General features: G+C 43.2%; 1 protein-coding gene across 2 annotated transcripts in view; it reads right to left on the minus strand.

The window, feature by feature from the left end:
• The window catches only part of TEAD2 (TEA domain transcription factor 2), a 105,816-nt gene that overhangs the window by 14,259 nt on the left and 66,359 nt on the right, over positions 1 to 25,198 (minus strand). For both annotated transcript variants that reach the window (XM_088450920.1, XM_088450921.1), the window contains exons 3-4: positions 17,723 to 17,787; positions 16,958 to 17,020 (exon numbers count right to left, since the gene is read on the minus strand). In XM_088450920.1, the coding sequence (XP_088307046.1) occupies positions 16,958 to 17,020; positions 17,723 to 17,787 (128 nt within the window). The remainder of the gene's footprint in view (positions 1 to 16,957; positions 17,021 to 17,722; positions 17,788 to 25,198) is intronic.

Raw genomic sequence — 25,198 nt, forward strand, 5'->3', positions numbered from 1 at the left:
TCCTTGTTATATAGGCTTTGTAATACTTCGTATGGGACCAAGCAAGCACAGCAAGTGTTATTGGCAGTGGTAACCAGTGGCGTAACGTGAAGGGGGTCGAGCAGGGCACGTGCCCTGGGCGCCATGGCAGAGGTGGGGAGCGCCACCGACTAGGGCAGTGTCAGAGCCTCCGCCCCCTATCCCCGGCACCTCAGCCTCAGATCCCGGCAGTCTTCAGAATTTTCTGCGCGGCAGCAGGTGCGGAGTCATCAGGCAGCCAGGCCCCCACCTCAGTGCTCAGCCTCTATCGCACAGCCAGTGGCATGCCAGGGAAACTTGAACCTTCCCTTTCCAGTGTCAGCTGGCGACTTTCTAGTACGGTAAGTCCACCACAAGTTGAGGGGGGCTGCGGCCGGCCGGTGGGGTTACTTTCAGCTGTGGGATTACGAGATGGGGCAGAGCAGAGCAAAGCAACAAGGGGGAAGGGGAGCACATTGTAGGATGTGGATGGAGGAAGGGGGTGCTGTGTGGGATGTGGATAGTGGAACAGTGTGTGGGATGTGGATGGGGAAGGGGGTGCTGTGTGGGATGTGGTTAGTGGTACAGTGTGTGGGATGTGGATGGGGGCATGCCCCCACTGTGGCCATGCCCCTTGTGGCATGTGGCCACTTCCACTTTTTTGCCGCACACACATAGTTGGGGAGGGGCGCCATGTTTCATCTTGCCCTGGGCGCCAAATAGCCTAGTTACGCCACTGGTGGTAACCCATTGATAGATTACCCATTTTTACTGGAGATATGGCTTTTCGCTGTTCAATAAACAGAAGCATCAGTCTCAAAGATATGTTCCTTTTCACTGTACAAAACACAATATGCAACTTGTACCATTAGTAATTAGTTGAACTATGAATAGGTTGTCTACAAGACGCAAGGGGAGAGTCATCAAACCTTCCAAAAAGGACAAGGGGAGAAGTTTCCCATAGCAACCTATCAGCTTCTAAATAGCAGTTATCTAGTATATTCTAGAAAATGATAGCTAGAAGCTGATTTGTTGCTATAGGTAATGTATCCATCTGTCCTCTTTAGAAGGTTTGGTACACTTTCGCCTTAGGGGTTTATTATAAAGCAGCGCTTTATAATAACCGGCCATTTTCTGCAGTTTTGCCACAGGATTTAAAATGGTGATTTTCTTTTTGTTTTATGCGCAAAACCCCTTAGTAGGCATCGCAGGTATAATTGGCTGAATGAATAGACATCGGATATCAATATCATTAACCATGAAATAAAAATAATAATAAAAAAAACAGGTTAAAGATTCAAAAAAAAAAGAGAAAAAAAAAACAATTCTGGGGAAACAATTAACAAGGATTACATGGAACTTTTTGTTTTTTGTCTTTTAGCTTTTTTTTTACCCATCACTGTAATTTTTTTGTGTGTTTAAAATTACAGGTTTGTAGAATTGTTCTAGGTGTGGCCACAATGTACTGGCCGAACACACTGCTTTTTAGTGATGTATTTTGGCATGGAGTCCACACTTCCCGTCATTAGCATGTACTCACTCCACCCTTCTAATGCAAGTCCCCTTCAGCTAATTTTTGTGTGTATCCCCTTGGGGAGTTCACATACGTGACCACACACCCAGTTCATGAACACGACACATACAGTAGTATAGCAAGTTTCTGAACTAATGTCCTCTTTCCACAACAAGCTGGAGGTGGTAACAAGACATGCCTTATCTACTGTGAGAGGGACATCACACTTCATGGCATAAAGATATGCTTAATAGCTGCTATAATGTTTTTCTGTATTGGGACTCAACCTCTGTAAATGAGGTACTTTTTCTAATAAACTGTATTACAGTACTGATATTAGTTATTATTAACCCTTCTAGTGATGTCTCCATATTGCACAAAACAGACCAATGCAGGTGATATTACCACACTGACAGATTTTTGCAGTGTTAGCTTAAAAGGGAGGGGGACAAAGCAACATTGTCTAACCCATCTTCTACATTTGATTTTCAAGGAAGTGGCTTATTCAACAGCTGTTTCAAAACCAAAATAACTCATCAGAACGGTAATGCAATGTTCCCACTTCCCATTTGAGAATTTTCATTCAACCGCAAGAATGTGGGTTTCCGTTTGAGCGTCATTATATTATTAGTATTATTTTCTTGTGAGTGGATGAAACACCTCAAGGAACAATATTGACTGGGAATTTATAAATTGGAACCCTTCTCATCAGTGGGCCAAAAAGCTAAACCCTGTCTAATTGGGCGTGACAGGTGTGACAATTAATGGGCACCCAAAACAATTGAAATGCTACATCGGGCGCCCATTAATTATCGCGGGGCCCAAAATAATTGCATTGCCCCCAAAGCATTCGTCACTTACACATCCACCCATGGTTTTAACCAGTAGGCTTCAAGAAGGCATGAAAAAAAATAGTAGATTGTAATATAGTAGAGATAACTCTTCATCTCTTGTACAGGGAAAAATACAACAAAGTATAATGGGTTGGGTGCGAAATGCCGCGGTCAGAATGCCGACACTCCCAGGTAAGTAAGCCTAACCTAACCCAACCCCTAACCCTCCATCCCTGGTGCATAAACCTAACCTCCCCCTCTAGTGCCTAAACCTATCCCTTCCTCCCCACAGGCTAACCCTAACCCTCTCCCTAGTGCCTAATCCCAGTACTTACCTGTGGGATTCCAGCGGTCGGGATGCTCGCGCCGCTATTCTGTCAAGTGTTGGGATTCCGGCGTCTGCATTCTGACCACCGGAATCCCAGCGGCCAGCATTCTGACCACATCCCAAGTATAATATATGTAACTGTAACAACGAAAGTACCTATCCACTTCCTACATGAATTGGTAAATAGTCAATCAGAAGTGGACTGGTATTGGATCATCCTCATGTGCACCAGTTCTCCGTCCGCAATGCTTGTATAGGTTTACGGTATATGCATTTGTGTGCTGTATACAACAGTTACATACATGCCCTTACTCTAACTAACCAACACCAGGCTGCAGCTATGCTCCCCTAACTCAGTTACAAGCGATCATAAGCGCTAGATTCATGCAGATCTGCAACATGCGTGCTGCTGTTACTCTGGGCAAGTACAGAGACCATGTATGTATTTTACGCCAAGAAAACAGGCATAAGTACAACTCATCATCAGCCTGGTCCAGTTGTCTAGAGCAAGTGCTAAAATATAGTTCCTTCCCTTCATTAAAAAGGTACAATGTCAGAAACAGTGTTTGTTATACAATATTTGAGTTAGTGTATTTTTGAAAAGACACAATTTGTAATAACATTTATTGCCATTTTTCTTGACTATTTTGTGTACGGTTTGATAATATGCATTGCTTTAATAAATAAAGTGTTTAAAAAATATATATAACGTATATTAACATAATGTTTTATTTATTGAAGTTAGTAAAGGTTTTTGTGCCCATGAAGAAAAACTGCACAACAGAGATAAACTATTAAGTATTAAAATGTAAAACGGCTATCCTAAAACAATACCCCAACAAATACAGACAGCAAAATAAATGCAACCAATGACACAAGCTGACAAGACTGCATGATCAAATGTGCATTTGTAGGATCAAATAAGCTAGATAGCACAATTACAGGGCATTTCACTGTTCTTTTGTAATTCTCCCCTGGTGACAGTAGGCGGAGTTATACAGTGCGGTGTGTGTGCGCGATTAGATGGTGAAGAGAGTGGCGGAGTGATACAGCTCTAGGTGATTTTTCCTGTCAGAGAAACGGGGTGGAGGGAGACGAGGGGTGGCCATCGGTAGAGTAACTATCAGTGTTTAACCTTGGTGGTGTGTAACCATCAGGAGAAAATCAATGGTTTCGCTCACCGATGGTCAGCCCTGCTCTTTTAGTCACTAGGCAGTGGGGGTGAGGCTTTACAGGTCACATCAGGGGGTGAAGCTATGCGGTGTCCCCCTGGCGTCAGGGAGGAAAAACAAATCATTGCGGGGCCCTGTGCCATCAATGGCAGAGAACCATTGCATCTCCGCCATAAATGGCAAAACCATCAGCAATTGATGGTTAACCATCTATAACCATTCCTGAGTGAGACAGGGAGCGGTGGTGATTCCTGTCAATGAGAAAAGAGGGAGTCATCTAGCCACAGCCCAATGGACGAGGGGATGAGTTCCTGGGTCCTGACACATTAAATTGTTGAATAGAGGGAGAGTCACCTATCTCTCTATAGGAAAGGGATGCAGAGCAGTGATATAGGAAAGGGATGCAGAGTAGTGATATAGGAAAGGGATGCAGAGCAGTGATAATTACAGAGATGTAGAGCAGTGATATAGGAAAGGGATGCAGAGCAGTGATATAGGACAGGGATGCAGAGCAGTGATATAGGACAGGGATGCAGAGCAGTGATATAGGAAAGGGATGCAGAGTAGTGATATAGGAAAGGGATGCAGAGCAGTGATATAGGAAAGGGATGCAGAGCAGTGATATAGGAAAGGGATGCAGAGCAGTGATATAGGAAAGGGATGCAGAGTAGTGATATAGGAAAGGGATGCAGAGCAGTGATAATTACAGAGATGCAGAGCAGTGATATAGGAAAGGGATGCAGAGCAGTGATATAGGACAGGGATGCAGAGCAGTGATATAGGAAAGGGATGCAGAGCAGTGATATAGGAAAGGGATGCAGAGTAGTGATATAGGAAAGGGATGCAGAGCAGTTATATAGGACAGGGATGCAGAGCAGTGATATAGGAAAGGGATGCAGAGCTGTGATAATTACAGAGATGCAGAGCAGTGATATACAGAGCAGTGATAAGGAGATGCAGAGCAGTGACAAATGCAGAGATGAAGAGCTGTAATATAGTAAAGAGATGCAGAGCAGTGATAATTATAAAGGTGCAGAGCAGTGATATAGGACAGGGATGCAGAGCAGTGATATAGGAAAGGGATGCAGAGCTGTGATAATTACAGAGATGCAGAGCAGTGATATACAGAGCTGTGATAAGGAGATGCAGAGCAGTGACAAATGCAGAGATGAAGAGCTGTAATATAGTAAAGAGATGCAGAGCAGTGATAATTATAGAGGTGCAGATCAGCGATAATTACAGAGATGCAGAGCAGTGATAATTACAGAGATGCAGAGCTGTGATATAGGAAAGAGATGCAGAGATGTGATAATTACAGAGATGCAGAGCTGTGATATAGGAAAGAGATGTAGAGCTGTGATAATTACAGAGATGCAGAGCAGTGATATACAGAGCTGTGATAAGGAGATGCAGAGCTGTGATATAGTAAAGAGATGCAGAGATGTGATAATTACAGAGATGCAGATCAGTGATAATTACAGAGATGCAGATCAGTGATAATTATAGAGGTGCAGATCAGTGATAATTACAGAGATGCAGAGCAGTGACAAATGCAGAGATGAAGACCTGTAATATAGTAAAGAGATGCAGAGCAGTGATAATTATAGAGGTGCAGAGCAATGATAATTATAGAGGTGCAGATCAGTGATAATTACAGAGATGCAGATCAGTGATAATTACAGAGATGCAGAGCAGTGATAATTACAGAGATGCAGAGCTGTGATATAGTAAAGAGATGCAGAGCAGTGATAATTACAGAGATGCAGAGCAGTGATAATTACAGAGATGCAGAGCTGTGATATAGTAAAGAGATGCAGAGATGTGATAATTACAGAGATGCAGAGCAGTGACAAATGCAGAGATGAAGAGCTGTAATATAGTAAAGAGATACAGAGCAGTGATAATTATAGAGGTGCAGATCAGTGATAATTACAGAGATGCAGAGCAGTGATAATTACAGAGATGCAGAGCAGTGACAAATGCAGAGATGAAGAGCTGTAATATAGTAAAGAGATGCAGAGCAGTGATAATTATAGAGGTGCAGATCAGTGATAATTATAGAGGTGCAGAGCAGTGATAATTATAGAGGTACAGAGCTGTGATAATTACAGAGATGCAGAGCAGTGATATAGGAAAGAGAAGTGCAGTTGTGATAAATAGACTTATATAAAGCCCTATGAGGAGAGTAGCAGAGTGACAGTGAGAAACAGCTCTGAGTAACACTAGTATAGTAACTGCATAGAAGCCTGTAAATCAGTGAGAGACTGATAAGAGAAGATAAATATGATTGGAATGACAGCACTAGCAAGGAGATGTATATGTTTCTGATTTCACTGTCATAACCCATGTGCTGTGCAAGAGTGGAGAACGAGATCTAGATATTTTTCCTTTATAAATCACTGTTTTGCAACCAATTAATGTGCTGGAGGAGTTGTGTAATAAAAAGAACTTTGGGTCGGATTCAGCAGTGCACGCAGACCCTCCAATGCCTTTTCCTTATTGACAGGCAGAGGCATTTAAAGGGCAGGGTCGGCTGGCCGGCATTCCCAGAAATGGAGGCGTGTCCGCCCCGTTTTCCGGGTTTGGCAAGCCCAGGAACTGCATTGATTGACACAGCTTCCTGGGCTCGCAAGCCGGCCAGCCTGAGTGAGCTAAGGCTTACTCAGTTGGCTGGTGGCCCGGCGCTGTCCAACATCGTGACCATCAACCACCGAAATACAAGTCATACACCTTCTGCTGCATTTACATAACAGCAAGGACATAATTGCCTGCGTGCAGCTTTGCAATCCTTACTGAATCAGGCCCATAGTGTGGAATATCGATTATCTGGAGCGCAACTCATTGCATTTGCACTGCACACCTACCATGTCACATCACCTGTGTCCTACACACACTCCATGTTACATCACCTGTGTCCTGCACACCTACCATGTCACATCACCTGTGTCCTGCACAATCACCATGTCACATCACCTGTGTCCTACACACCTACCATGTCACATCACCTGTGTCCTGCACACCTACCATGTGACATCACCTGTGTCCTGCACACCTACCATGTGACATCACCTGTGTCCTGCACAACCACCATGTCACATCACCTGTGTCCTACACACCTACCATGTTACATCACCTGTGTCCTGCACACCTACCATGTTACATCACCTGTGTCCTGCACACACTCCATGTCACATCACCTGTGTCCCGCACACACTCCATGTTACATCACCTGTGTCCTGCACACACTCCATGTTACATCACCTGTGTCCTGCACACACTCCATGTCACATCACCTGTGTCCCACACACACTCCATGTCACATCACCTGTGTCCCGCACACACTCCATGTTACATCACCTGTGTCCTGCACACACTCCATGTTACATCACCTGTGTCCTGCACACACTCCATGTCACATCACCTGTGTCCCACACACACTCCATGTCACATCACCTGTGTCCCGCACACACTCCATGTTACATCACCTGTGTCCTGCACACACTCCATGTTACATCACCTGTGTCCTGCACACACTCCATGTTACATCACCTGTGTCCTGCACACACTCCATGTAATACCACCTGTGTCCCGCACACAGGGCCTAATTCAGACCCGCTCGCGAGCGGAGGACGCTCGCAAGTGGGTCGATGGTGCCCTAATGCTCATGCGCACGACGGAGGGAGATCCGTCGTGCGCATTCGCGAGACCCGCATAGCGACAGCCAAGCTGTCGCTCGGGGTCTCGCACCAAAGGGGGCGTGCTGTCGATGGTGACTGACAGCACGCCCCCTTTGGTGGGCGTGCCGGGGGCGTAGCTGCCCAGACGGAGGCGTTCCCATGGGAACGCCTTCCATCTGGAGCCGGCCCCACTGACATCACTATTGATGTCAGTGGGAGTGATTATGGCTCTGATAGAGCCAAAATCACTCCAGGGCTTGCGGCCACGAGACCCTACCGCAGGGTCTCGTCGCAAGCCCGATGGTCACAATGGTCTTGACCATCGTGACCATCATCATGGACGCTCGCATATGCTGTGGGTGGTAACCCACAGCTATGCGAGCGTCCAAGAGGCCGCTCCATTTTTAGGTAGGAAGGACCTGATTCAGAGCGAGCGCTCTGGTCAGAGCGTCCGGTTCTGAATCAGGCCCACACTCCATGTAACATCAACTGTGTCCTACACACACTCCATGTAATACCATCTGTGTCCCGCACATACTCCATGTAATACCATCTGTGTCCCGCACATACTCCATGTAATACCATCTGTGTCCCGCACACACTCCATGTAATACCATCTGTGTCCCGCACACACTCCATGTAACATCAACTGTGTCCTACACACACTCCATGTAATACCATCTGTGTCCCGCACATACTCCATGTAATACCATCTGTGTCCCGCACATACTCCATGTAATACCATCTGTGTCCCGCACACACTCCATGTAATACCATCTGTGTCCCGCACACACTCCATGTAATACCATCTGTGTCCCGCACATACTCCATGTAATACCATCTGTGTCCCGCACATACTCCATGTAATACCATCTGTGTCCCGCACATACTCCATGTAATACCATCTGTGTCCCGCACACACTCCATGTAATACCATCTGTGTCCCGCACATACTCCATGTAATACCATCTGTGTCCCGCACATACTCCATGTAATACCATCTGTGTCCTGCACATCCATAAAGTAACATCACCTGTGTACACATAAGAAAATACTTTGCTGTATAGCCAGCATGAGTGGTGGCCCCTCAGTCACTAATTGCCCACACCCGTACACTAGCCAGGGTAGAGGAATGCATCAGTGAGGAGGTGAGCTGTCTACTCATTCACCTCATACAAGATACATGGAGATAAGGGGTTACACTTTATTTTTTATCTGCCAACATTTAAAGGGTTATTCTAACCAAAAGTAAAGACATTTAATTGCGGCCGGAGTTCTATGAATTAATATAAAAAACAATGCTTGTACTTGGCATAAACATGGGCTCAGTCATGCTTAACCACTTAACTGGCACAGTCGCATGGGATGCGACCACTGACAGATCAGTGCTGCACAACTGATTTCCTTCTGCTGGCCCAGCCCCCCGGCAGTGCTGGTCTTCCCCTCACCCACTCCTCTGTGCTCTCCTGTAGGGGGACGGGTAAGTGACCCGGGGAACAGGGGTGCATCCATAGCCATAAGGGTATTATTAGATACAAAGGGGTGGGGGTGTTAAACTGTTAATGTCACTGGGTAGTTTATTGCCACTGGGGAGGGGGTGCAGTTTACTAATAATATCTAAATATTTGACACTGGGGGGGAGTGGGGAGGGACTTCGATGGAGACCTACAGACAAGGTGGCAGGGGCAAAACCACTGGGGGATCTGTTACTATTGGGGGGATTGGGGTCAAAGCCATCTGGGAATCTATAGTTACTTGGGGATCTATTGCCACTGGGGATGGGGGATCAGGGTTAATGTTTCAATGGGGGCCTGGGGGGAGGGGAGGTTCTACACCTCCCCCTAGGTGTTTTTTTTTCTTTAACTAAAACATTTAAATATACTTTTCCTGAATTCCATTTTTTTTTTAAAAAAAATAAAAAACAATTTAGGTCATTTTTATTTTTTTAATTGTCAGTTAAGTGGTTAAGGGGTCCCCAAACTCCTCTGTGTGATTAGCTTCCTAAGTTCCTAATAATGCGATTGGGAAATATTCCCTCTTGTCTTGTTTCAAGCAGGCTGGGCACTTAGGGGGAGATTTAATAAAGCTTGGAGAGGGATAAAATTGGAGATAAATAGCACCAACCAATCAGCTCCTGTCATTTTTCAAACACAGCCTGTAACATGGCAGTTAGGAGCTGATTGGTTGGTGCTATTTATCTCCAATTTTATCTCTCTACGGGTCCCATTTACAAACGCAGGGAAATACCAGCGGGAATTTTCGTTTAGTATCACTGTGATACAAACGAAAATTCCACTGGTATTTAGTAATACTTACCCCTCCGGCGAGGTCCCGCTAAGTCCAGCGGAATCCTCGTCCTCGACGAGGTCCTCTGCTGGGCTCTTTTAGATGGCGAGAGCGATGCTGTACAAACAGCGGTAATCCAAGATTACCGCTGTTTACTAAATACAGCAAGATGGTATAACCCCTTTAGCGAGAGCTAAAGGGGTTATATTACGTTTGTAAATGGGGCCCTACAAGCTTTATTAAATCTCCCCCAGAGAATAATGGAGCAAAGTGTGGGACGGTTATGGTGCGTACACACTAGACGATATGCTCCCTGAGCGATATCATCTAGTGTGTCCCCGGCAGGGTGTGCTCAATGTCGTTCATGACATTGAGCACACCCGCTGAACGATATCATTAACGATATCGTTCAGCGCCGGGCTCTCTCCCCATTCCCCAACATGCAGCAACCTGACGACATCGTCAGGTTGGCTTGCATATTAACCCGATGAACGATGATGACGAACGACCCGCGGGTACGCACATCGTCGTTATCGTTCATCGTTTTTGTGATAAAAATGGACGATAAAGTGGATGACTGAACGATAACGATATCGTTATCGTTCAGTCGTCCACTTTAATCGCCCAGTGTGTACCCACCATAACAGACACGGGAAAATCTGCAGATAAGACTAAATGTGCGATCATGGTAAGAAGAAGCAGAACATTTCATAAATTAAGATTTTAGTTTGAATAACCTTTATTGCCATTTCGACCATTTACTCCTCATGTCACCAAGCACAGGGTGAGCGGTGTGTGTGCACTATTGCATAGCTGAAAGAGACTCCATAAAACAAGTACTGCGGCTTATTAATGTGAATAAGGGTCTTCCCACCAGCAGTATAAACCTTTGTATTGAGGTGTTCCAGGCTAGAGGGGAAACAGACCTGCAGGGACCATATATTGAGGAACCCTTAGATGAGCCGGTTTCACCATTTAGCTGGTACAACAAGATAGCTGGAACCCACGAACATACAAACATCAGCAAGTAATCCTATTTCACTGAGTTTATACTTTGTATAGTTAACTGTCGAAAGCTCACTGTTTCCTAACTATCCATTACACAAAAACACTTCTATAAAAAGGAATATAATTAGCTTTTATATAAATGGGCTCTAAATTCATTCAAAGATTCAAAAAAATAAAATAAAATAAAGGAGTCTGGCCATACAACTTGTGATTGAACAAATGGGAAGATTAATAAAAGTTATTAGATTTCAAAACACCAACTTACCATGTTCATAGCCTGGACACAAAGATTGTCATCCAGTGCGGAGAACAGGAAAGTTGCGATCCACAGGGAGGGAGAAGGGAAGTGGCGCGGGATGATGTGGGGAAGGGTAAGGGGAAAGGGTACACAGAGAAGAAGAAACAGTAGGGATAGGGAGGAGAGTGGAAACAGGAATCAAAACAATAGTAAATATCCTTCAATGAACAACAGGATGGAAAACAATATGGGAATACATGACTGCGTATGGATGGAGATATTGGGCAGCTACAGGGTGATTAGGGACAAAAAAAAAAAAAAAAAAGACAAAATTATTGTAGAAGAAAGGATAGGAAAATGCAGACAAAGCTAAAAGTAATAGTGACGAACAGTGATGTAGTTCCGCGATGGAACGTCAACATTGGTGCTTCTTAGAGGACACGTTAACAGGTGTAAGATGATGTTAATAAACAGGGGTGCTGCAAATATGCCACGATTGAGAAGGGAAATGGTGTTTGTTACTACAGCGGGGTTTATGGTCATCTAATAACAAAGGACAAGCAAAGCACAAGAGGAACAGTCACAGCACAGACCAGCCTGGAAGAAGCTCCTACAGCAGGGCAAGATAAAGGGAACATCAACATTGAGAAGGGATTGCTGATCATTCAACCAAGAGATCAACTAATACACATGAGGCCTATTCCCAGAAGTAATAATTCCATTCCTCATTTGCACATTGAGGGACCTATTCATCAGTATTCATCTTGCTGCGAGATATACTTTACACTGGAGCAATTCATCATTGCTCCGATGTGGGGACAGCAGCTCCGAAAAGCAGCTGTCCCCGCGATTAGTAGCGCAGCTACAGCTGTAACTGCGTTATTTACCTCTCCCCTGTTGGCGCGTCTACGTATGCGTGACCTGCGGTAACACATGCGCAAAGCCGCGGGGGAGGTAGTGAGGAGGTGGCAGAGGGGTCCGCTTTTCATCACCGGAAATCCTTCATATAGGAAGGAGCGGGGCTCCAAGAACTAGCGCTGGCTGAAGATGGTGCTTGTTCGCACAAGCACTCCAAAAACTTTCAGTTTGGACCCCTGATGATGAATGGCCCGGTAATCTAAATATGCAGAAACTAGCTCATACTCATACTGTACACTGTTGCTCAAGTCACTGCAAATCGACCCTCTCGCCGTGACAGGTCCCGTGCGACTCTGCTTGTGCCAATCGACTTTTTAGCGTCTTTTTCGGCTGAAAATCCGTCTCTCTCTCAATGCAATGTGACTAAGACGCACCAGGAGACTGCACCGATTGATATGTGACACTTGTATACATATGTGGTCTGAGTCTTCAATGCAGCAGCAGCGGCTTTTTTCCACGCTAAGTCACATTGTGCTTCAATTTCAGACTCAGGCCCGTATTCAGTTAGCTGCGAAAAGTCGGAGACTTTTCGCCTATTGTACTTTCCGCCACATCCGCCTTTTTGGGACGCGAATTCGAGAATGCATAACAGGCGGAAAGTACTGAATAGATTGGGGGAATCAGTCTGTACCACAAAATAAGACGCACTGACACTGGAAATCATTACAGATGTGTACTATTAGCCCTAACAAAATTACTTTGTGCCCTTAATTTGTGCTAAAAGCTTTCTAGGAGCATATTTGCAAAAGTGCTGAAAAATTATAGAAAACAGTATTTTTGGTGGGAAAATAAATAGTCCTGTCAAATTTGGGGTACTTGAAAATGGGTGCTAGCATATTTTTGTGTTTCTAAAGTGTACTTTTAAAAAAATGTGAAAAACCCATCCGTACAGCCTCCCACGAAACCTATTTAACTACTTTATCCATTTTCGCCCCAAAAATGGCATGTCTTGTTTGAGGTGTGCTGAGGTAATTTTAATTTTTTTGGGCTGATTTGTCCTTTTGGGGGTGGGGGTCGCTTTTTTTTTTTCACCTGCCACTCATTGGAGAAACGTTTCCACCTGTTTCAGTGCATTGAGTTTCCACTTAGGCGAAAACGTCTTGGAATTGAATTAAGAGAAAAAACACAAACCGTCGAAAGCAGCAATAGGCAAAACATTTGCGACGATTACGGCTTTTCGCGTCTAATTGAATTTGGCCCTCAGTCGCACACAGATATGAAAATGTTACATATCAAATTAATCGGTGCAGTCTACTGGTGCGTCCTAGTCTCATCGCATTGACACTAAGAGGCATTTTCGGTTAGAAAAAGATGCAAAAAAGATGCTTGGCGCAAGAAAAGTCAAATGGGATCTGGCGGCTCCTGCCACATGGCGTATTGAGGCTAGGTGTATGAGGTCACATCTGTATGTGACCTGTTTATCTTCAAATACCCTACACTCACTAAGAGTCACAACATGATTATATCAGTATCTAGCAATGGTGATTACGGTCAAGCAAAGTCAGGCCCAACAAAGATTTTTGTCTCTGTGCTTTGCATTACAACTTTGTTTGTATCCCTAATATATTCAGAAAATAACTTCTTGGTAGGCTAAATGTCCCTCCAATGTTCTCTTGCCTAATCTTATGGTCATCTAAAAGAATCCTAAACATACTGAAAACATATTAAGGGGTATATTTACTAAACTGCGGGTTTATAGAAGTGGAAGTGTTGCCCATAGCAATCAGATTGTTGAATAGCTAGAATCTGATTGGTTGCTATGGGCAACATCTCCATTTCTATAAACTCGCACTTTAGTAAATATACCTCTAAATACGCATTGCTGAGGATACCGATGCTGATCCATAGCAATTGCTGAGTGTTGTTTTTTTTCTTGCACACTTTGAAAAAATAAACACAAGTGTTTGACTGGTTGCTATGAGTTATAGTCGAGTTACACATAACGTGAAAAAGTCACACAAAAACACGCTCAACACTACTGAGGTGTGCCACGCCATGCCGCGACTAGAAGGGCTGTTTAATGCACTAAGAGGCTAGATGTATGTGGACATATCTGTAAATGTCCCTGATTAATTCTATGTATTTGTTTTAATGCAGCGTGTAAAGTTGCACAATAATATGCAAGATTAACTCAAATATCTCACTTGCGTCTAGTGCTAAGTATATCGTTTATCAAACAGTCTGGCAAAGTATACCGTTAATTCCCTTATATCCACTCATTTTTCGTGACACAATCCTGAACCAAATTAATAAAATTAGTAGGCGGTTTTCAGTAAGTTAAACTTTATTTGATGGACAGTATTATGATGTGTATTGTAGGCTCTTATTCTTTAGGTCAGAGGTTCCCAAACAGTCCATGTTTTACGGATAATCCATGCTTGAGTATAGGTGATTTAATTAGTACCTCAGTCAATTTGATTTAAACTTTGGATTCAAGCATAGATATCCTTAAAACCTGGGCAGGAATGGCGGAATCTGAGAACCTCTGCTTTAGGTAGTTGTACTGTCCCGGTTAGAAAAAAAAAAAAAAAAAGGATTGCAAAACTACACCACTGGGAGTGACAAATAGTGCACCACAGCACTGAAAAAAGTGACTTCATCATTCCTATTTAAATGCCTGCCCAGAGCAAGCAACCTTCCCACCTTTCCCCTTTGTATCACCTATTAACACATAGTGGGCCTGATTCAGAGCCGGACGCAATTAGCGCTCGCTCGTCCAGAAAATAGGGGTGGATATTCAAATGAACCGTTCGCTGTTTGCGGTCTGTTCACGCCTCTAGGTCTGAACGAGCGTACAAAACTTGCGGTCGTTTTTTTGGGAAACTACGCCCCCTGGCCGCTCGCATCCTACGTCATGTCCGCTATTTATTAGATTAATCGAGTACATCGAACAGGGTATGAACTGCTCGCTATTCTTGTGGTCGGTTTTTGCTACCACAATTTTGCGAGCAGTTCTGGCTATAAAATAACCCAGTGACGTGGACAATGACGCTGCTGTTTTAATTATGCACACCCATAAAACGCCCGTTTTGACCTTTAAGCACGCCTGCGTTCTGATCTCCACTCCCCATTTTCAAGCACCTTCCCCTGTTACCACCCACATACGCCTCATTCTGTCACTCAAATTATCAGGCATTCGCTATTTTGCGAGCACATGAATTTCGACCGCACTGACTGGTTCACGCATGCGTATAACGATCCGTACGCATGCGCAGTTGGGCAAACATCGCTCGGAGCGAACGAGCTGCCGCTTACGAGTGGCTCTGAATCAGGCCCAGTATGTGTTAGTAAGAATAAAGCAAAAACTAACACTTTAGTTTCTCACTAGTGTGCTTCCCTGGGGTGGCTGGCCTTCGTCGGCTTTTGGGGGTTCTGCACCCCGGACTCTGACCAAGTGATAGGGGCCTCCGGTATCAGAAACGCCATGACGTGGCCTAGAGGCTTAGCCATATTTTTGCAAATATATGCAACTGAGATCTCTGAATTATCTACCATCATGTAGTTTTTCAAATCTTATTGCTGATTTCATTCTGAGTGCTGGGGGAATACTTTTTGTTGTTTCTAGTAAAGAATAACCCCTCCCTTACATGCACCTGAGTGATATTACTGAAGTGATTGAGCAGCTACAAACATGTATTAACATGGTTCTCAAACTCAGTCCTCAGAACCACAAACAGTTCATGTTTTCCAGGTCTCCTCACAGAATCACAAGTAAAATAATTAGCTCCGCCTGTGAATTTTTTTAAATGAGTCAGTGAGTAATGAATACACCTGTGCACCTGCTGGGTGACCTGGAAAACTGTTAGGGGTCTGAGGGCAGAGTTTGAGAACCACTGCCCTAAACATTAGATGGCAACAAAACACATAAGTTCATCCTAAATGTACAAGGAAACACCAAACATGATGTAAAAGTTTTCTTACCATGGTAGGAGGTAAGCCAAGTAGAGATTGTGACATGTAATAAACTTAGGGTGGTATCCTATTAGCCCCAAAATTAATGTGGGCAGTAACAGATCCCCCAGGGCTATCCAATTAGCCCTGTGACTCCAGCACTCATTGTGGAATTTTTTTTGGACCTCTGAGGTCCCAAAATAAAATCCCTGGTAAGTGCCCTGTTTTCGCCACCACGATTACGAAAAACACTTAAGTTCACGGACCTATCATTGAATGGAAATTTTTTCAGGGCGAGAAAAACAGGGGCACTAATTGGATAGTTATAGTTATAATTGCAAAAAACGACAGGTTTTCGCACCCAATTTTTTGGGGGGGCTAATAGTATACCGCCCTTAGTGGCTAAGGTCTGATGTGTATGGATTACAAAATTTCCGCAATGGCATTTTTGGGCTCAAATAGCTTGGATAACTACAGGAATTTCTGTCTTGGAGAAAACTGTAAATAACCAGTTTCCTAATAAATCTTATATTTGGGATTAGTGGTTCCTTAACTCCACAATCTTTAGATAAACTCTACAAAATACCTTTTGATGATAATATACCAAAACTAAAATTATATTATTTTTTTTCTTTTCTGAATGCCTACAAGAACAGACTCTAGGGGTATATGTAATAGGCTGCGGACTTCAAGCATCAGCGAGCAAGTCTGCCCAATGTTTTAAAGTGGCGCTCATTTAAAAAGGCAAAACCAGGTTGGGTTTGCCTTTTAAAAGAATGCTACTTTAAAACATTGGCCACTCTCGCACTGAACTCGCCGATGCTTGAAGTCCACAGCCTATCACTTATCCCCCAGTATGTTGTCAAGCCACTGAGATGATGATGTGGCTAATGCCGTGGCTGTGGAATTTCAGCAGATGACCCCTTGATCCATTCCTGCCACGTGGCAACAGAAACATGCACACTTCTCACTTCTGGAGCACAAGCAAACTCGTATACATTGCAGGCAAGTCAGGGAGCCGGCCTGGGGACTATTATACAGAAGCAAGCAGAGAGGCTGCAGCCAGCAGATATGAGGAGCAAGGGGTCTTACTTACCTTCAGTTTGGACTGGATCTCTCGAGACTTCCTCCGCGCTAAAACTTGTATGTGGCTAGATACCTACAGGTGCAGAAATTACAATTATTTTTTTAAAGAACAAAAAACACTAAAACTGAACAAAAAAAAATTATGATATTTCTGTGTGACAAATAATTTGCAGATCTATAAATGTTTAAAATTCAAAGTTAATTGGTGTCCTTGTAACTTGACTATAGACATTGGACATTAAAACAGACCTGCTTCTTTCTACATTCGTGAAGACCAAAAATTCTATAGTAACATTATATTCACTTAATCATAAATAGTATTCACTTGATCATAAATAGTATCATAGACTTACAGGATTTAAAGTACAGATGAGAAATCTGCACTACATTTTCTATCCACAAGGTGGCAGTGCACACACAATTTTAGAGAGGATATTAGTAGGACAACTTCATAAAATATCTTGGCTATTCACAATTACTCATTCATTGAGCCAGTTACAAGCTCCGTTCTATTTCACAGCCACAACTATTGGCTCCAAAACTGGTCCAAGCCAACCTAATAGCATCTTTCTCCTAGGAGTTCTTCAGTTATGTGGCCTTATTATTCAATTAATGACCTCAGAAACCATAGTGGAATGACATGTCCCAGCATGCTTTGCAAGTCTTCTCATAGAGTAGTAATATAAAATAGCTTAATATGACGAGCGGCTGCCTACATCTACTCTATAAGGTCCAGCATTAAGTCACAAGAATATTATAAGTTTGTCCCTCTCACCTGTTTCCTTGTACGCGTCTTTCCGGTCCTCAGTTTTATATATCTGGCTATCAATTCGTTGCGTCCTGGGGAATGGGAATAGGGATTGGTGAACACATGGAAAGAGTATGAGCCATTTTGAAGAACACACAGAAGCATTGTAACGAGAACAATAATTCTATAATTTAAATAACCCCGCCCGCAAACATACTACATGTTTCAGATAAAAGTACACAAATAAGTGAACACGAACGGTAAATAAAGATTTCATTTAATGCATATATACGTATTTCATGGCAATCTGCATTTATCACTCAAGTTTCAATTTGCACTACGTGCAGCCTTCAGTGACAGCAAAGAGTTCATGGAAAACCAGATCTGAGAGCAAGATAAGTGAATAATTGTTATAAATAACAGAAGAGAGTTCAACACCCAAACAAACGTATCTATTTCTCCTCATTTGTTAAGTTAATGCAGGGACCACTTGCTGCCTTTGCATGTGTTCAATCTGGGGGTCAGTGAGGTGGTGTGTTTCCAAAACATCTTCCCTCCCAAGCCTGGGGGGGCAGGAGATAAGGGTCCCTGGGCCTGCATTATCTCTTGTTAGATGGCAGGGAGGAGACTATATGCTCATGGCCACAGGCAAGATGGGTGGAGGCGGCCGCACCTGGGTTGCCTTATTGAAAGTACGGTTATGTGAGCTCTGCGAGCAGTTAATTGTACAATAAGTAAAATAAATGACCTAGAGTGTTCAGTTACAAGCAGGTAAATACTGATAAAATTAGAATTGGGTACACAAAACTAGAAGATCCAGCTCCATAGCGAAGATCTACCATTATGTTACAATCTTCTAGCAGAATGGAGACATCTGTAAACAGAGAAAAGAATTGCTTGTAGGATAATGATAGTGTCCTTGTAAGATTTCATATTCCGTCACCCTAATGACAAGGAGAGGACTATTTCACCTTATATTTGGCAGATCAGGTCCAATTTGATTGCTGACATATGCTCTAGCAGCCAATGGCAAATCACACCTTCCAGTCAATCATCAGCTTTCTGGTGGAGAAATCTGGTTGAAAAGCCACTAAATCCGCAGATCAGGGGCCAAATGTAATAGGGTGAGACTTTAGCAAATGTGAGAGTTTAGCAGTAACCTCTCACATTGGTTGAGTTTTATCTTCAAAATGGGAAAACATCTGGATGAGAGTTTACATCGTGAGGGTTTTTTGAGTCTGAAAAACATGCGAGTTTGCTCTGTTGCTTTGTTCTCGGACTCTGTTACATTGGCCCAGTTTAAAAAGTGTGAGAAAACGCTTACATTTTCTAAACTCTCGCCCTATTACATTTGGCTCCAGTTCTGCCTATGAGCTGGCCACACCAAAGTATCTCTAAAGCTGGGTGCACACTGACAGATATATTGGCCGATCAATTCATCGGCCAATATATCTGGTGCCCGTCGGTCAGTGTGTACCAGCGATATGTCTGAACAACGTCGTTCACAGACATATAGCATCGGATGTGCTGCACAGCCGGTGGCAGATATATCTGTCCATCGGGCAGTATGTACAGGCAGTCTGCAGTCTTCCCGTACACATGCAGCAAAGGCCAAAGGGAGGGGGTGCGACACGCCCCCAGCCAATGGGACCAACAGCCAGAGACAGACGATGGTCGATCTGCAGATATATCTGTTCAGCATGTACTCAGCTTAACCAAACCCTAGTAAACCTTCCTGGTTGCTTATTAACAAAACACAAAAGTGCGAGTGTAGAACCAATCACCAAAGTAAATTGATGAAATAATTGGGCATGTTGAAAAATGCATTCAATACACAGTATGCCCACCATCAGCCTCTCTCTATGTGCAGTCATCTCTCAACCACTCTGCCACAATGAAAGCAAACATTATTTGGTTGCTCGGTCTAAGTTCTAATGCTGGGCATAAACGGCAAGATAAAATGTCTGTCAGACCGACAGACATTTTATCTGGCCGGTTGCCAGCCGCAGATGTCCGCGGCATACACTGTGAGAGAAATCTCACAGTGTATAGCCCGACATCTGCGCTCCGCCCCCGGGGGAGGAGACATTTCCCTGTTCCTTCCGTAGGAAGGAACACAGGAAATGTCTGTCTGTCGGCCGCGCTGGGCATACACTGCCCGATGCGGCCGACAGTTACCGGGTAAATATCGCATCGGACGGGCATGCTGGACAATCCAGCATGCCCGACCGAGCAATATTTAACCCTCGGTCGCCCCCCCCCACGCTACAATTATCGCGGTGATCCGCCGATATTTTGGGTGGATCGTCCCGATAATTGCAGCGTGTATGGCCAGCATAAGGGACATACTTATAACAGCTTTTTTTGCAGCTAAGCCCTAAAAAGTAACAATACTTATACCGCATATTGCAGCAATTTAAAATGTCTTCTCAAAGTTATTTATTATTGGAGAGAACCTGGGATACAGGATCTGAGCCTAAGTGAAGGCTAAAAAGTAAAAGGATTGCTTTTTGGAGATGGTAAATGGAACTTTTTATTTTGCAGACCTCATGGAAAGCTATGCGGACTGCTTTTGCGAGAGTAAAGAGGGTAACAGCAGTAGATATCCCCCCCATGGTGCACCCTTGGTAAATGGCCCCTACACAGCACTCACTAATCCCTTTCTGTATATATTACAATTTATTTATATAGCGTCAATTATATTGCACACTTTTATACATAGAATACTTAATTCTTCACATCAGTCCCTGCCTTACAGGAGCTTACAGTCTAACTTGCCTATCATGCACTATAAGGACCATTGTTTTGGCAGAAGGAAATTAACCTACCAATAAGTTATTGGACTGTGTAAAGGAAACCTTAGTACCGGAATAAAACCCACACAAACATGGGAGAGGACACACAGATAGCGCTTTGGTGTGAATCAAGCCCATGATCCTTGCCCTTTGATGCAACAATGCTAACCACCGTGCCACCACGTTGTCCATATTGAATAAAACAAGTTAGGGAAAAAGGGGGGTTGGGGATATCCTAAGCACTGGCTGAGAACAACCTAGATTACAGTGTAAGTGGTAGGTACATTCCAAATATATTTGAATAATAAAGAAATAGCACTATGTTATGAAACAAAATCTAATTATGGAGGTACCCCTTGAGAGCAATATGGACACGAAGCACAAAAGAAAGAAAGTACTCTCTTATTTGGGGCACTCAACCTACCTCATAAATAAAATATAACTTTTAATGGTACACCAATAAAATCATGAAGATGATAAGTCTTATATACAAAAAACTTTACATACAATACACATAAACACACAAAATAACATAGACAAGATAACTGGTCTCAATTGGACCCAGTTGTAAAAACACTGACCGACAGGAGTCAAAAGGATAAGCATATGTCCATAATTATGACTCTAAGTGTATCACTGTGTCAGACAGTAGGCGAAATATAATCAAAATATGATAATATGTCCAGGATGAAAAATCCCTCAATAGCGTACTTTGACCACCTAATACAAACACAGCATGATCAATTGAAAGTAGATGTTAATTTATATACCAAGTAATATAGGTCCTATAAATAAAGGCTATTATGTAGCGCAAACAATTGGATGTTAATGGTATATATTAAACACTGTGAGCAACAAAGTTCTGGGTATAAAATGATATTTAAAGCCTAAATGGCTATAGATCAGATTACACAGGTATCCTCCTCAGTGGTTAATCCATATCTTGAATCATCTGGAAGGGATAAATGGCTATCTCTGCAATATGCAATACTACCAAATGAGGATATGAATGGATACACAAATGATACAGTTTTTTGAATAATTAGAAAAAATGATCTGAAAGTGAGTCTCTCTATTCTGCATGGCAGGAATGGCTGCAGCAAGGTGTCTTACTGTGTGCATAGAACACCCTGTGAGTGGATCCCTTCCTATACATAGAGATAGAATTAAAGATTATAGGCATCTGCTGTTGTACAGTACGTTGGGCAAGTGAATCTGGTATGATCAGTGCAGATCCACTTACGTTCGTCCGCAGAATGAGAGTGCCTTAACAAGAAAAAATGTAAAGAGAACAGTAAAGTGTAGAGTAGTGTGTGAAACAGGGAAAAATCTCAGGTCAGACTTCACTCTGCGTTGCTGCACCGATGTGAGCCGATGTTCCAGAGGTTTACGCTGTTGTACATCATCTGACGGGTGTGAAAAGTCAGCAGTGGGCCGTCCCTATGCTCGCCTGTGCTTTGGAAGACATTAGCATATTTTTGCAACTGCGATCAGTAAGAGATCGCAGTAGCGAGTGCATTAGCGTAAGTCTCTGAATCATGTCCTATGTTACGCTACTGTATATTTTAGAGATGTGTGCAGACCCTCATATTTTGGTTTTGCTTCTAATTCATCATCGTGTTTTGGTTGTTGCAAAATCACCCTCAAATTTCGGTTTGTTTTTGGATTCCTTAAAAATAAATAAATAGATTAAAAAAAACAGCTAAAAATCATGTAATTTGGACCGGTTTCATGCAATCCAAAACCAGAGTTCGGATTTTAAATCAGAGTTCAGACCTGACAGCAGACTCAAGCCGGGACTCTGCTCCACTCGAAACCCCAAACTGATTCCGAACTGGGACCATACTTGCCTACTTTTGAAAATGCATTTCATGGAGTTTGTAAAAGCAACAGCTATGAGTGCGGGGTAAAAAGGATGTGTACTGCTACATACGAGAAGCGTGAATTAAACCCAAATGTAAATGAGCCCCAAAGCAGTTAGTAACATCTACTTGTAGATGAAAACACACTGATATTTCTGTGATACTTCTATAACCAATGCAGGGAAATTATACTAATGATCCCATTGGAATGTAAATATATGGTTTTTTTATATAACAGCTTCATAATGGGGGTAAGGTGCAATCAGGGAGATTGCTAGACTCTTCAGAGAGTCAGGGAGATTGCTGCTATTTCAGGGAGTCTCACTGGCAATCAGGTAGAGTTGGCAAGTTTGACTGGGACTCGATTCCACTTGGAACCCCTAAGTTCGGGTGTGTTCGTATTTCAGGAAAACCAAACCACACATCTCTAGTATATTTTCATGGCAGCTCCCATTGATGAATTGCACTGCAGGGAAGACAAAAGGAACACTCAATCCTAAAACCAGTATAGAGTCCAACTTCTTTAATGTACGTGGGGGTTATATTTGTTTAGGAAGGAGTCGTCCGTTGCTGACAACTCCAATACATAAAAACAAACATCCATTATGAAGACTGGGAATAGAACATTCTCGCTCATTTGAGAAGAGTCATGTGACTTACAAGTCCAGGTCATCCTTCAGCCAGGACACAGGACAAGATGGCGCAAGTGTCAGACTATACTTATAAGCTATTTTCTTTTGAGAACATTTCCTTCAACATTTACTTGCAAGATACTTCATGTAACCAACTACCGGTATAATAAATATATTTGTAACAACAAGTTTCAATAAAATAGATAAACAATAGTTACACGGTAACAATATAAAATAGAAGTAAGAAAATACAAAAATCTCAGCGTTTCACATGGTGAATATTTTGTCCAATTTTGCCAGCACCCACCCAATATCATCAGATATAGGACCTCATTCAGTCTCTCGCTAGCGCTGTGCGCTCGTAAGCGGCCCGATGGTTTGCGTACGCGCATGCTTCGTTCTGCGCATGCGTAAACTACTCTGTGCGATCGTAGGCCGCTCGCTCGCCCAGCAAAGACAGCCCAGTGAAATGAGTGACAGGAGAGGCCATTTGTGGGTGGTAACAGGGGCAGGACACTAATAATGGGGGAGTGGAGGTGCGAACGCAGGCCTGTCTGAGTGTTTCAACGCCGTTTTAGAGGCGTGCATAATTAACACGAAGCATCATAGTACACGTCACATGCTTGTTTTTTACACTGAAGTCCTCACAGTGCTTGCGGTAGGGTAAGGCAACCAGAAGCGCTGCGATCGCTTCCGATTGTCCTCGATGTACCAATGTTTTAATACACTTCCTGGAGATGACGTGTGTTGGTGGGCGGCTCTGCCTGTGCGATTGGGCATACGCTGGCCGCTCACTAAGACATGGTGGGCGTGCTTATGCCTTGGCGAGCGATCGCTTCCCGTGGCGTCACTTTGACAAATTTGCATACGCTGGGGGCGAGAGACTCTGAATGAGGTCCATAATGTGCGGTCAAATCGGACATCCAAGTCGCTTATAACAAAGCCCAGTGATGTCACTGTGCAGCATACTAATAAACAACTTAACCAAAATACCAATGTAATAATACGTATATAGAGATCAATCCCCTCTCGATTCTCCCCTGGTGCAGAATGTTTAACTTCAAAATTAACACCAGCAGTTTATAAAGTTGGGAATATACAGTGTACAAACTGAAGGGATTTTAAATTGGAATGAACACAGCACAGAACATAAAACGTAGCGGGTAAAATTCACTTTGCATGTTAGAATACACACATAGATCATACAGCAAACATATAAACTTATTCTCGCACAAAAGAGTTGTTCATGTAACAGGTTGGAAAGTAAGAGCCAATATTGTCACAGCTGCTTGTAGCCAGATGAATCCACCATTTGGTCATCTACTAGTACATCTGCTTCACACCCACCACCCTGTCTCGTGCTGCAGCAGAGCCGTGGGGCAAACACATCCCCCTGAATGAAACAAGTCGCAGCACATCAGTGACCAAATATAGCAATAGCGAGAGGGAGAGGAGCACCCAGCCAAATCCACAATCTAAAGGAAACAATGGTGTTTAGACAAATCACTGATCAGTCCAAGTGCAACTGTTGTTTTATTAAACCCCCAAATATATGAGTCACACCGCATTGCATCCTTCCTAGTAATGGTGGCTTGGCCTGTATCAAGATGTGCCACGCAGGCCAAGTTGACCTACTGTAGAGATTTTCTGCCCTCCTACATGACCAACTGGCACTACAAATTAAAAACTTCACTTTTATCAGGGGAACTGCTATGAAAAATACAAGTAGATGATCTTTTGTGTGTGTCTGGCTCCATCATCTGATATTTAAAAGAATATAAAGATAAAGGTTGTGTAATGTTCTGTTTCCACTTATTTTAACTGCATGAGACATCCTAAACATATTGGTGCTCATGTAAATTTGGATGAAATTTGTAAATTGCAAATGTAAAATGAGCCCTCAGAGAAATATGCATTTTGCTTAGATGCAGCGCTTTACTCCAGGAGAGAACAGTAGTGTATGTGCCTGGTATACTCCAGGAGAGAACAGTAGTATATGTGCCTGGTATACTCCAGGAGAGAACAGTAGTATATGTGCCTGGTATACTCCAGGAGAGAACAGTAGTATATGTGTCTGGTATACTCCAGGAGAGAACAGTAGTATATGTGCCTAATATACTCCAGGAGAGAACAGTAGTGTATGTGCCTGGTATACTCCAGGAGAGAACAGTAGTATATGTGCCTGGTATACTCCAGGAGAGAACAGTAGTGTAT

The sequence above is a fragment of the Taudactylus pleione genome, unplaced genomic scaffold (assembly GCF_031769625.1).
Source record: "Taudactylus pleione unplaced genomic scaffold, aTauple2 ptg000535l, whole genome shotgun sequence".
Classification (NCBI taxonomy): Eukaryota; Metazoa; Chordata; class Amphibia; order Anura; family Myobatrachidae; genus Taudactylus; species Taudactylus pleione.